This window comes from Ovis canadensis, chromosome 2 (genome assembly GCF_042477335.2).
Source record: "Ovis canadensis isolate MfBH-ARS-UI-01 breed Bighorn chromosome 2, ARS-UI_OviCan_v2, whole genome shotgun sequence".
NCBI classification, from domain to species: Eukaryota; Metazoa; Chordata; class Mammalia; order Artiodactyla; family Bovidae; genus Ovis; species Ovis canadensis.
The window spans coordinates 238,507,095-238,519,990 of record NC_091246.1 but is presented as its reverse complement, the minus strand read 5'-3'; the positions used below and the strand labels follow the sequence as shown (position 1 = coordinate 238,519,990).

The 12,896-nt window shown below is 43.3% G+C and overlaps 1 protein-coding gene across 1 annotated transcript in view; it reads right to left on the bottom strand.

Annotated features, from left to right (window-relative positions):
- ARMC9 (armadillo repeat containing 9) overlaps nt 1-12,896 on the bottom strand; it is a 183,007-nt gene that overhangs the window by 150,534 nt on the left and 19,577 nt on the right. The window contains exons 7-8 of the mRNA XM_069578574.1: nt 10,994-11,018; nt 2,113-2,270 (exon numbers count right to left, since the gene is read on the bottom strand). Coding sequence (XP_069434675.1) covers nt 2,113-2,270; nt 10,994-11,018 — 183 coding nt within the window. The remainder of the gene's footprint in view (nt 1-2,112; nt 2,271-10,993; nt 11,019-12,896) is intronic.

Here is a 12,896-nt window from a genome sequence, read left to right as displayed (position 1 = left end):
GGCCCTTCCAACCCCCTGCCTGGTGGTGTGTGGGCCTCTGCTCCCACACTCCTGCAGTAAGAGCTCAGGTCCCACCTGTGGTCAGCGGGCCACGCCTGGCATCACATAAACCCTGGCCGTGGCAGCCACACCACAACGATGGCAGTTATTGTCTAATAGGAGAGACGGGAAAAGGAAAACACATGTTTTCTTTTATTTCTGTACTATTTGAATTTTCAATGTACATGCCTTCTTTTCTTCTTTTTTTTGTTAACAGTGATTATATAAGCCATCTTTGTTTTGTTTCTGGTACTTCTCTGTACTAAAGAAAAGTCGGTATGTGTTATTTTCAGAACTAAAAAATCCGAACAATTTTCAAGATACACATTTCAAATGCTCCTCACTAACTGCAGGGTGAAACACAAGTTTCTAAGCACAGTCTACAAATCTCTCCGTGACCGTCCCCAATGCACCTCCCCCGCCTCATCTTGCAGCGCATGCCACTCCCCACCCCCTAGCTTCGGCGATTCCAGCCACACCATGCAACCTTCAGCAGTTCTGTGAACGTTTATGAGCTGTGTTTTCATCCGGGCAAAGACGTTTCGGTGTAGGGTATTAAAACATATTTAAAAGAATCCACCTGCAATGCGGGAGACCTGGGTTTGATCCCTGGGTTGGGAAGATCCCCTGGAGAAGGGAAAGGCTACCCACTCCAGTATTCTGGCCGGGAGAATTCCAGGGACTGTGCAGTCCATGGGGTGGCAAAGAGTCAGACATGACTAAGCAACTTTCACAAGCTATTATAGCAAGAAGCAATCCACAGTTGTTGCTCTGGCCTAGAGTTCTGGGGTAATCCCAGGGAACTGCATAACCGATTCCTTTCAAGTGTTTACTTAAATGAGCCCTTATGAAAGTAAAAACCTGGAAACAACGCTAATGTCCAACAATAGAGACCCAACACGCTAAATAACCTGATAGAAAACAGAGCCACAAGAGGTGAGCATCGTAGGAGGATATTTAATGACTTCAAGAATGCGTGATTCGGTATTTAGGAGAAAAGCAAACTAGAAGACCGTGTGAACTGAGCCCATTTCTGTAAAACACATGTATCCAAGTTTTGGGGAAAAAAAAAGAAAGTCTGGAATGTTAACAAGTGTTATTACTAAGTGAGATAATGGCAGGTGATTTTAATCTTATTTTTGCATAGTTCTATATTTTCGAAAACTTCTAGAATACATTTCATTTTGTAATCACATTTTTAAGGTGCTAAAGCAAGTTTAATACATAAATCTATATTGGTGATAAAGTTGTATAAAGCTTAAAACATACACATATAGACACACACAGGAGTACAAGTAAAACTGGGGAAATCAGGATAAAGCAATAAATTGTATCAGTGCCAGTATCTTGGCTGAGACACTGCACTATCGTTTTGCAAACTATTACAACTGGTGGAAACTGGGAAGAGGATACAAGGACTCTCTGCCCTATGCCTTAAAATCACACGTGAACCCACAATTACTTCCAAAAAAAAATTATATTTCCAGAATGTGATTTTATTAAGCTTTCTATCTTTTTATTGAGTAAAACACTCAAGTCACTCCCACTAAAGTCGTAAATAAGACAAACATGCCCATGAACTCATTCAACTCCCAGAGTCTTAGCTAATCAGTTAAGTGGGGGAAAAAAGAAAGTTAGGCTCTACAAGGGGAAAAGAAAAATCACTATTTGAAAGTGATATGACTGCCAATCTAGAATAAAGGAGGATTGATCAAAAGAATCTCTCAGATTAATGGAGTTCAGAAAGGTTACTGGATACAAAATCAGTATATGAAAACCCATAGGTCTCCTATATACCAAAAGAATATCTCCCCCCGTTTTTATGCCACAACATAATTTTTTTTCCGCTGCCCATTTTTTTGCTAACACTAAGAACAGGCTAGAGAAATAAAGACGCAGTAGGTAATGTGTCAGGAAAAATGGGTGAAATACTGCAGCAGCGTGATAAACAGCTGCACCCGGCTTTGTAAAGTTGGGGGGCAAGTATCACTGGCTGGGGTGGTGAGGAATCATCTGTGCCCGCGACTCATCCTTATCTCAAGAAGACACGTGGACAATGGGGGACCTCCTTACCATCTTGCCACTGACTGTGGCTTCCAGGGAATCCACCAGCTCTGCCGTGACTCCGATGAGGTTGTGGTAGTCGGCCTGGATTCTGTTGTACCGTTTCAGGTACGTCATGGACCTCCGCTCAGCTTCTACCAGCTGCTGGTGGAGCTGCTGCAACATGTCTAGGAAGACAATTTACAGTGAAACAAAACAAAAAAGCGATGTTTAAAAAGAAAGAGTCTACAAGGGGCTTCCCTGGTGGCTCAATGGCAAAGAATCCGTCTGTCAGTGCAGGAGACATGGGTTCCATCCCTGATCCGAGAAGATCCCACGTGCCATGGAGCAACTCGGCCCATGGGCCACAGCTACCGAGCGGCCACGCTACAGCCACTGAAGCCTGAGTGCTCTAGGGCCTGTGCTCCTCAACCAGGGAGGCTGCTACGTCGCGACTAGAGAGTAGCCCCTGCTTGCTGTAACTAGAGAACAGCCCGTGCAGCAAGGCACACTCAGCACAGCCATAAATAAATACATAATTTTTTAAAGAAACAAAAACAAAATTTAAGAAGATTTTTTAAAAACCCTACAAAATAAAAAACAATTATATTCTTCTCAAGTGAATGCCATGCCTCCTGTGAGAACATTTTACTATAACAATGAACTTAGCACAGTGTATTGAACACTTCTGTTTATGCCACATTTACTTACAAAGTGCTTTGTAATCACCGATCTTTTAATTTCTTCTTTTTGGCCGCACTGCATGGCAGGTGGGATCTTTGTGCTCCCTGACCAGAGATCGAACTTACGCCCCTTGCATTGGAACCACAAGGTCTTAACCACTGGACGCCAGGGAAGTCCTTGATTTTTTTTTTTTTTAATGTTTTACCATGCTAGTTCAACTGCTCATCACTGACTTTCCTAACAAAATCTATTTCCTTGGCTGAATCCCATACAACTTTAGTTCCTCTCTCTACATACATGAGAAATGAACTCAATGTTTCTTTCTATCATCAATTCACAAAATGGCTGAACCAAAACCGAGTCTTTTTCTCTGTTTGTGCCGTGTGAGTCTGTATGAGGGATAAGTTCTTCCTTTTAAGTAAAAGTTAGGGCTGCGTGACGGGTGCTGAGAAAATTCAAATCCACAATTAGGTAAGATGCCAGGTGTTCACTCTGCCAGTTTGAGAAAGCATAAGCCACCCTACTGGGTCTTAGAGCAGTAGCCTAGGGTTTTCTTCCTGGAAGCCCACCACCACCCTGCCCCATCGCTCACAGCCGAACAAGATGGCCAAGCCACCCTGGGCACAGCTGGACTCTTCACTGGTGCCCACCCTCCTTGCCTCTGTCCTACCTTCTCCCTTGCCTGGAAGGTCACACTTTTGATGGAAGGACCTGTTGCTGCCCCCACATCCATGTTAATTCACTGTGTCCCAATCCAGGTACTGTACAATATGTAAAGTCTTCATTTTAGAACACATTTCATGCATACAGAAAGACTTTAAAATTATAAAGACCAAATACAGGCATTATTTTATAATAACTTTAAGGAATATAACCTATAAAAATGTTGGATCGCTATGTTGTATATATACCTGAAACTAATATAATACTGTAAATCGACTATGCTGTGCTATGCTTAGGTGCTCAGTCGTGTCAGACTCTCTGCGACTCCATGCACTGCCTCACACCAGGCTTCCCTGTCCTTCCCATCTCCCACAGTTCACTCAAACTCATGTCCACTGAGTCGATGATACCATCCAGCCATCTCATTTTCTGTCGTCCCCTTCTCCTCTAGACCTCAGTCTTTACCAGCATCAGGGTCTTTTCCAATGAGTCAGTTCTTTGCATCAGGTGGCCAAGTACTGGAGCTTCACCTTCAGCACCAGTCCTTCCAATGAATGTTCAGGGTTGATTTCCTTTAGGATTGATCTTTAGGATTTCCTTTAGGATTGGTTTGATCTCCTCACAGTCCAAGGGACTCTCAAGAGTCTTCTCCAGCACCTCAGTTAGAAATCATCACTTCTTTGGCACTCAGCTTTCTTTATGGTCCATCTTCCACATCCATATATGACTACTGGAAAAACCAAAGCTTTGACTTTATGGACCTTTGTTGGCAAAGTGATGTCTCTGCTTTTTAATACATCTAGATATGTCATAGCTATCTTTCCAAGGAGCTAGTGTCTTTTAATTTTGTGGCTGCAGTCACCTGGTGGGCCATACATGGCAGCTATTATTATTATTTCCTTTCATGGAAAAGGGTCAAAGATTTTCTAAATGTATTTCTATATAAGTAGATCACTTGAAAAAATGGCAGAAAGGTTATGTCCTAAAGCAGTGGTATGTAAACTCTGAAATACATCAGAATCATCCAAAAATAAAAATGATCAGGCTTCAACTTCAGAAACTGATTTTGTGGATACTGGGTAGGGGCTAAGTACCTACACTGTTAACAAACTCCTCAAATGGCTCTGACACATAACTGCATGTTTGAGAAACACTGCCCAAAATTATCTATTCCTCTTAATTTATATCCTAAACAGCTACGATGATAACCCACATTCCACTGTATTTAAAAAACCTTCATGTTTCACAATTGTTGATGTGCAGAAGTAAAATACTTTAACTATTAAAACTCCAAATATCACATAATGAATTATTATTATTATTTAATACCCATCAAATTTCAGTATTGGAAGATAACTTTAAAAAGTCATCTGAAACAAATTTATATCCAGTATTTGAACCTCTGGAGAATATCCCTGGAAATCATTTATCATTCTCCTAACACAATATTGAGACTCACTACCTTCTTTCCCCCCTAAGTATTATTTAAGCTTTTTCATACATTCAGAACTCAAAATTATATAGATAAGAACTTTTAAGGATGAAAATTTTAGATTATTCACAGTCCCATTTTATGGTAATAAATATTAGAGAGAATCTATGAGATTTTTCTCAACATGTACCGAGTGGCAGAGGAATGAAATACCAAAACCCATTAGCTGGGTCAAATGACTTCTCAAACCATCAGTGTTAATGTCACCCAAGTAGTACCTCTTGAAACGGGACTGCACCAAAAATCTCCCCTCAGAAACTCATTGTCGATTAACTAAATGTAAGGGACTCTTTGTGGAGCTTTTACCTTGAGAACAAAGAAATGGAATTTATGACAGTTTCAAAGTATGGTAACCTGAGAGAAAAGAGCCCTAACTGCCAGCAGCCTACAGAAAAGAGTTGCTGTTAAGTCGCTCAGTCATGTCTGACTCTTTGCGACCCTATGGACTGCAGCCCACCAGGCTCCTCTGTTCATGGGATTCTCCAGGCAAGACCACTGGAGTGGGTTGCCATGCCCTTCTCCTGAACCAGGGATTGAACCTGTGTCTCTTTGTCTCCTGCATTGAAGGTGGACTCTTTACCACAGAGCCACAGGGGAAGCCCACAAAACCCAGTTTTTACTTATAAAAATTAGTTTCATTCATGGAGGAAAAAAATTCAAATTTTATAAACAGGAAAGAGAGAAGTAGGCAACTCCTTCTCTGTTAGCAAAAACAATCTGCTATCCAATGACATCAATGTGCAGAGAACTTAACAGTTATAAACAGGACCTAACCATTACTGTAAGATATCTGGGTTACAGCTCAAAATATCAACTCTATTTCTGAGCATTAAACAGAACTCTGACTCTTTCTTTTCCCTGTCAAAAGTTTTATGAGACAAGGACAACTAAGCCAAGATGCCTTGCCTTCCAAGATGTTAACTTTTCGTGGAGATGTCTTGCCCCATGTTATTTTAATGAAACTGCCATAGTAATGCCAGCAAAACTTATTGAGACACTTTATATTTCAAAGTCACTGACATAATTTGTGCAAAAGTCCAAAGAACTGCATTCTTTGTCCATTTTTTGGACAAAGAACTGCAAGCTTTAAACAAAACATATATACAACTAAAAGAATGCCAGTTAATGTCACAGACAGTTTTTTTAACTCCAGCATGAAATGAAACAATAACAAAAGTGATGGAGATCTTCACTACAGTACAGCTGTCAAGTTTCCTCGTGTTAACATTTACACTTCATTTAGTGCATTGCTTTTTTATAAGCGTAGATGAGATTTCACTTTGGAGACCCCCTGTGCTGTTCAAGACAATACCTTTCAAAACACAGAAATTTTTTCTAACCTAATATAAAAATCAATGCTGAATATTCACTGGAAGGATGGATGCCAAAGCTGAAGCTCCAATATTTCGGCCACCTGATGCGAAGAGCTGACTCATTGGAAAAGACCCTGATGCTGGGAAAGATTGAAGGTACATGGTGAAGAGGGCGGCAGAAGATGAGATGGTTAGATACCATCATTGACTCAATGAACATGAATCTGAGCAAACTCTGGGAGACAGTGCAGGACAGAGGAGCCTGGTGTCCTGCAGTCCACGGGGTCATGAAAAATCCGATACAACTCAGCGACTGAACAACAACAATATAAAAAACTAAATCAATCACCCTATTTTTACAATATATACACTTTTTTCTTTGTATTTAGATATAAATCAGTTCTTTGTTCTTTTGCTAATCCACAAACGCTGGATGAAGAAAGTTAAGACTAGAAAGAACTAGGAATCAGTTCAGTTCAGTCGCTCAGTCGTGTCCGACTCTTTCCGACCCCGTGAACCGCAGCACACCAGGCCTCCCTGTCCATCACCAACTCCCAGAGTCCACCCAAACCCATGTCCATCGAGTCTGTGATGCCATCCAACCACCTCATCCTCTGTTGTCCCCTTCTCCTCCTGCCCTCAATTTTTCCCAGTATCAGGGTCTTTTCCAATGAGTCAGCTCTTCACATGAGGTGGCCAAAGTATTGGAGTTTCAGCTTCAACATCAGTCCTACCAATGAATACCCAGGACTGATCTCCTTTAGGATGGACTGGTTGGATCTCCTTGCAGTCCAAGGGACTCTCAAGAATCTTCTCCAACACCACAGTTCAAAAGCATCAATTATTCGGCGCTCAACCTTCTTTATAGTCCAACTCTCACATCCATACATGACTACTGGAAAAACCATAGCCTTGACTAGATGGACCTTTGCCAGCAAAGTAATGTCTCTGCTTTTTAATGTACTGTCTAGGTTGGTCATAACTTTCCTTCCAAGGAGTAAGCGTCTTTTAATTTCATGGCTACAATCACCATCTGCAGTGATTTTGGAGCCCAGAAAGATAAAGTCAGCCACTGTTTCCACTGTTTCCCCATCTATTTCCCATGAAGTGATGGGACCGGATGCCATGATCTTCGTTTTCTGAATGTTGAGCTTTAAGCCAACTTTTTCACTCTCCTCTTTCACTTTCATCAAGAGGCTCTTTAGTTCTTCTTCACTTTCTGCCATAAGGTTGGTGTCATCCGCATAGCTGAGGTTATTGATATTTCTCCCAGCAATCTTGATTCCAGCTTGTGCTTCTTCCAGCCCAGCATTTCCCATGATGTACTCTGCATATAAGTTAAATAAGCAGGGTGACAATATACAGCCTTGCTGTACTCCTTTTCCTATTTGGAACCAGTCTGTTGTTCCATGTCCAGTTCTAACTGTTGCTTCCTGACTTGAATATAGGTTTCTCAAGAGGCAGGTCAGGTGGTCTGGTATTCCTATCTCTTTCAGAATTTTCCATAGTTTATTGTGATCCGCACAGTCAAAGGTTTTGGCATAGTCAATAAAGCAGAAATATATGTTTTTCTGGAACTCTCTTGCTTTTTCCATGATCCAGCAGATGTTGGCAATTTGATCTGTGGTTCCTCTGCCTTTTCTAAAACCAGCTTGAACATCTGGAAGTTCACGGTTCATGTACTGCTGAAGCCTGGCTTGGAACTAGGAATATCAGTCATCATTTTCAGAAACACTATTTATAGCTCTGAACTCCAGAAAAATGATCAGTTCCCATTTTCTGAAGGGGCCAAATGGATAATACCAGGAATGCTGAAAGATGCTATTTCTATATCCTTTTATAGATGGCTAGGTGAAAATAATAATCCAACATGCTATGCTGCCAACCTAACTTTTTATTCCTAACACCATTTTTAATATAATTCCTTTTGAGGGACTTTTCCATACTCCAAACACTTTGCCCACCCTTCTTCCAAAGTTTAGGGAAATAATAACGAATTAAAAAGAGAGAACAAAAAGAAGAAAAGAAAGTTAATGGAAACTCACTGTGCCCATGAAACCTTCCTATTCAGACACATAATGATATTATCCAGTCACTCAAAGTGGTGACAACTAGCTGTGGTGATGCTGGGCCTGGGCCCGAGCCCCTGGCACAAGTGCCCTGCCGGGTGCTATTCCCTTATCTCCATGGAGACACTGCATTTGGGGGCTATTCTGCCGCAGACACACGCTGTGCCTGCCAGACTCAATTCCACAGACATCCTGCTTAGCTAGCCTCGGAAAACTCAAATCGAACTTAAAGAAGGCTCAGAACCCTGGTCTCCTTGCTGAAATACCAAATGAAAGGTCTGTAGGAAAAACACAGGCTCTTCTACGTGCACTCCCCCTACCTATGTTTATTTTTGTCTGCAAAACTGGGCCACTTACTGGAGACATAACTGGTTCCTGGCAAGAAGCTATCCCCCTAAACTGCAGGACATGCCAGGTGACGGGCTGGCAGAAACTCGGCAATCCGGGAGAAGTTTCTCACCATCTTCCTGCCTTCAGTGCCTAGGAGTCCAAAGACCAAATCTGAACAGGGACTGAACAGACTCAGTCAAGCACTGAGGCAGTCCTCAGGGACCTGAAGACACAGGTGGGGCGGTGGCTTTAAAACATGACTGCAAACACGTGTATACCAGTGGCAGATTCATGTTGATGTATGGCAAAATCAATACAATATTATAAAGTAATTAGCCTCCAATTAAAATAAATACATTTATAAAAAAAAAAAAGACTGCAAAATCTCTGACACTCCTTCCCGTCAAGAGGTAGAACGTAATTCTCCTTCCTTTGAATGTGGGCTTCAGGAATTTGCTTGTAATGAAGAGAACGCACCAGAAACAATACCGAGCTACTTCAGAGCCTGGGTGAAGAGGTGAAATGGCTTCCATCTGCACCCCTCTGGGGACATTCACCCTGGGTGGGATCCCGGCTGCCAGGCCCTGAGGAAGCCCAGGCCATGAGGAGAGTCCACTTGGGGGTCCCGGCCCAGGGCCTGTGCTAAGAGCTCAGCCGACAGCCAGCATCAGCCAGCACACCTATGCTTGTGGAAGCCTTGGAGGTGGCTCAACCTGACCCGGCTCTGTCTATACCCGGGAGAAACCCTAAGGGAGAACTGACTGAGCCCGTAACTCCCACACCACCAAGAGGATAATAGTAACAAATGGACATTGCTGTTTTGTGCCACCAAGTCTGAGGCGGTTTGCTTGGATGGCTAGAGAAACAGAAGCAGTGAAGCACAAGAGCATTCCCGGGAGGTGCACGGCAAGGCCCGAGTGCCGGCCCAGCTGAAGAGTTCCAGCTGTGCCGAGTGGGAGAAAACCGGGCAGGACCCGCCCTGGCCAAGGCCTGGACTTGCACTGACCCAGTACAGAGCTGTCCTGGGGGCTGCACTCGTCCTCAGGGTCACCGTGCTGGGGGCAAAGCTACCCCGACGGTTCAAGGCTGCGGTCTGCAACCCTCGGAGAGGCCCCCGTTGACCCCATGAGAACACATCTGCACCCCGCTCCTCTGTGTTCGGGCAGATGGATAGGAGGGGTCCTGAGACCTACCACTCCTCCATGTGGGGCCCTCGGAGCTCCAGGAGGGGTGGCCTGGCTGCGGAACTGGCTGTAAGTTGGAACTGCCGGGCTGGAGGCCACAGGGCTCCCAAGGTGGAGAACAGACACCCCAGGGCCTCCCACCTGAACTTACTGAAGCCCCCGTGGGGATCTCAGCACTGCTCATCCTCCCAGAGCTGGAGAACCAAGAGCCAAATGACAACTTCCTAACGCTTTTGTTCTTTGGAAAACTTTAACTCTCTAAAAGGAAACAGAAACAATGGCAGGAAGTTTTGAAATTCTCTCTGGCAGGACTGCTGTGCAAAGGACAAATGTGCTATTTCATGTAGTGACACTCCACCTGCTGGGAATTGAGGATGATGCCGTCGGTACTTAGCAAAGGCAAGAAGCACCTCACACACCCTTTCCAACAGGGTAACTTCAGCCGTTTTCATAATCATGTTTATCAGAGACAAAACTCCTACAAAGAACCCCACTTGTGGCCACCACGTTAACTAACATTTTTCTCATCTTTCTGAAAAATGAAGGGGTCTGGTAAAAATGACTCATCATGGAAAAACCATCAGTTTATGCTAAAAATTTAAGACTGGAATTCCTACTTTGAATGTGAAAAATGGAAACGCTTTATAAGAATGGACACTCCAATGGGGTGGGAGGTGGGAGGGGGATTCAGGATTGGGAGCTCGTATACACCCGTGGCGGATTCATGTCAATGTATGGCAAAACCAATACAGTATTGTAAAGTGAAATAAAGTAAAAATAAAAATTAAAAAAAAAAAGAATGGACACTCCACATGCTGCTGAGATAAGACCCCGTTAGACTAGACTAGTTCAAGGTAAAAGTGAAGACACGGAAACAACTCTCTCCCCACTTGTGCTGCACCGCGCCGTCCACCTGCTGCCGCCCTGACATTTTCTGGCACCTGAGTGGATTCTCCCCGTCTTAGTCATCTGACATACCAGACAAAGCTAACAGTGCCAGCCACCCTGAGAAGTGGGCCTCAAGGAATGCAGAGAAAAGGGACGGTGAAGCACTTCATAAGTATTTAGACTTTCAAAGCCCTCTTTGGCCAAGTCTGTGGAATTCTCTCCATTTCATTACTTAAAACGCGAGTCGGCGAAGTTGTTATTTAAAAATGGTTAATTTAGATGATTTACCTTTGTTGCTTTGTCCATTCTCCTTCTGGGATGGGAAGAAGTTCAGGAAAACAGGCATTCAGGAGACAGTACTCAGGGTATCCCTCTCATTGCGCTGGGCAATCTGGGAAACAGCCCCGGTGCAGTGAAAAAGAGAAATCTCCAGACAGGGAACCGGGACCCGATGAACAGAGAAGACAGCTAACCGACTATCTCAGGACAGGTAACCCGAACCCCATCAACAGCTGAGACTGTTAACCGCTCAGGACAGGTAACTGGAAGCCGATGAAGAGCAAACACAGTTAACCGACTTCTCAATCCTGGGGTGACTACCCTTAAGGAAATCCTCCTCTCTCCATCTCAGAACCAGTCTGTGCGTCCAAAAGCCCCCTAACTGGCCTCCTTACCAAAACATTGGACTGAAAATGCAAATCTGTGTTCATACCCTTTTCCTCTGTACCTTCAGTGCTAAAGCAACCAGCCTAAGGAAACTGAGGTTTTGATGAAAAGAGCATGGCACAGCAACTGTGACCAGTCGCTACTGCGGGGTGGCCTGGGTTTGAACCTCAGCTTCACACATCTGGCCACATGACTGAAGGCCAAGGTGTTCACCTGTTTTATTTGGGTTTCCTTACTTTTTCTGGTAACAGCTTTATTGAGATGTAATTCACATATTATAGAATTCACCCATTTAAAGCATACATTTCCATTGTTTTCAATATATTCACAGAGTTGTCCAACCATCACCGCAATCAGGAGTGGAATATTTTCATCACCCAAGAAAGAGACCCTGTGCCATCAGCGGTCCCCACCCCCGCTCACCACCCTCCCCCGCCCTAGGCAGCCACTTACCCACTCTCTACAGATCTGCCTTTTCTGGCCCCTTCACACAAATGGAATCACATAGTATGCAGCCTTCTGTGTCTGGCTTCTTTCATTTCAGCATCATGTTTTCAGGATTCATCCATGTAGTAGTACAGATCAGTACCTCCCTCACTTGTATTGCCACGTAACATTCCACTGTGTGTACTTGGTCATCCATGCATCAAAGGATGGACATCTGGGCTGTTTGTACTTTTTGCCTATTTTGGATAATGCTGCTGTGAACATTCATGTACAAGCTGCTGTGGAGATGGATACTTTTGTTTCTCTTGAGGATACAGCTAGGAGAGGAATTGCTGGGACATAGGTAATTTCTGTGTAAACTTTGAGACCACCTATTTTTGAAGAACATTTTAAGGCTATGAGGAAACATTCTGTTCATTTAAGAAAAATATTTAAAAATATACATGCATAGAGATGTCTCTCCTTGCTTATTATAAACATTACATACTTTGAAGTGTATGTGTACAAACAAATGCATTTCTGTGCTTTCTAAACTTTCTATAAGGAAGAGGATTAATTTTATAATCAGGAATAAAAAGAGTGATTTAAAAAAATATAAACATGACCATGTTTTTCTCCTCATTGCTTACGGGACCTCACACGAACCTCCACAACCCGGAGGACTGACTCTCCATCTCAATCCTTCTGCCCCAGCAATGCTGAATCCTTCAGTGTCCCAGACACACTGGCTCAGCACTTGGGCACAAGCTGTTCCCTCTGCCTGGAACTCCTATCCCTCATTCTGTCTGCCTCGCAGACACCCATTTTCATGTTCAAAACTCCAGCTAAGACAATGATCTTGGCTTTTTCTTTTATCCCTAATGCCTAGCACACTATTCAACCTAATATACGTGTTGAACTGAACTCCAAATATTTCCATGTAAGAAAGAAAAGCGAGGAATAATGTTTAAAGTTACCTACTGCACTTCAGTGTATTTGCTTCGAAACAAACGTTGAATGGGATAAAAGGTGACAAGTGTTTGCAAACTACAATACAACAGCTAACAATAACACAAGTGCTTACTATGTGTTGGGCAGT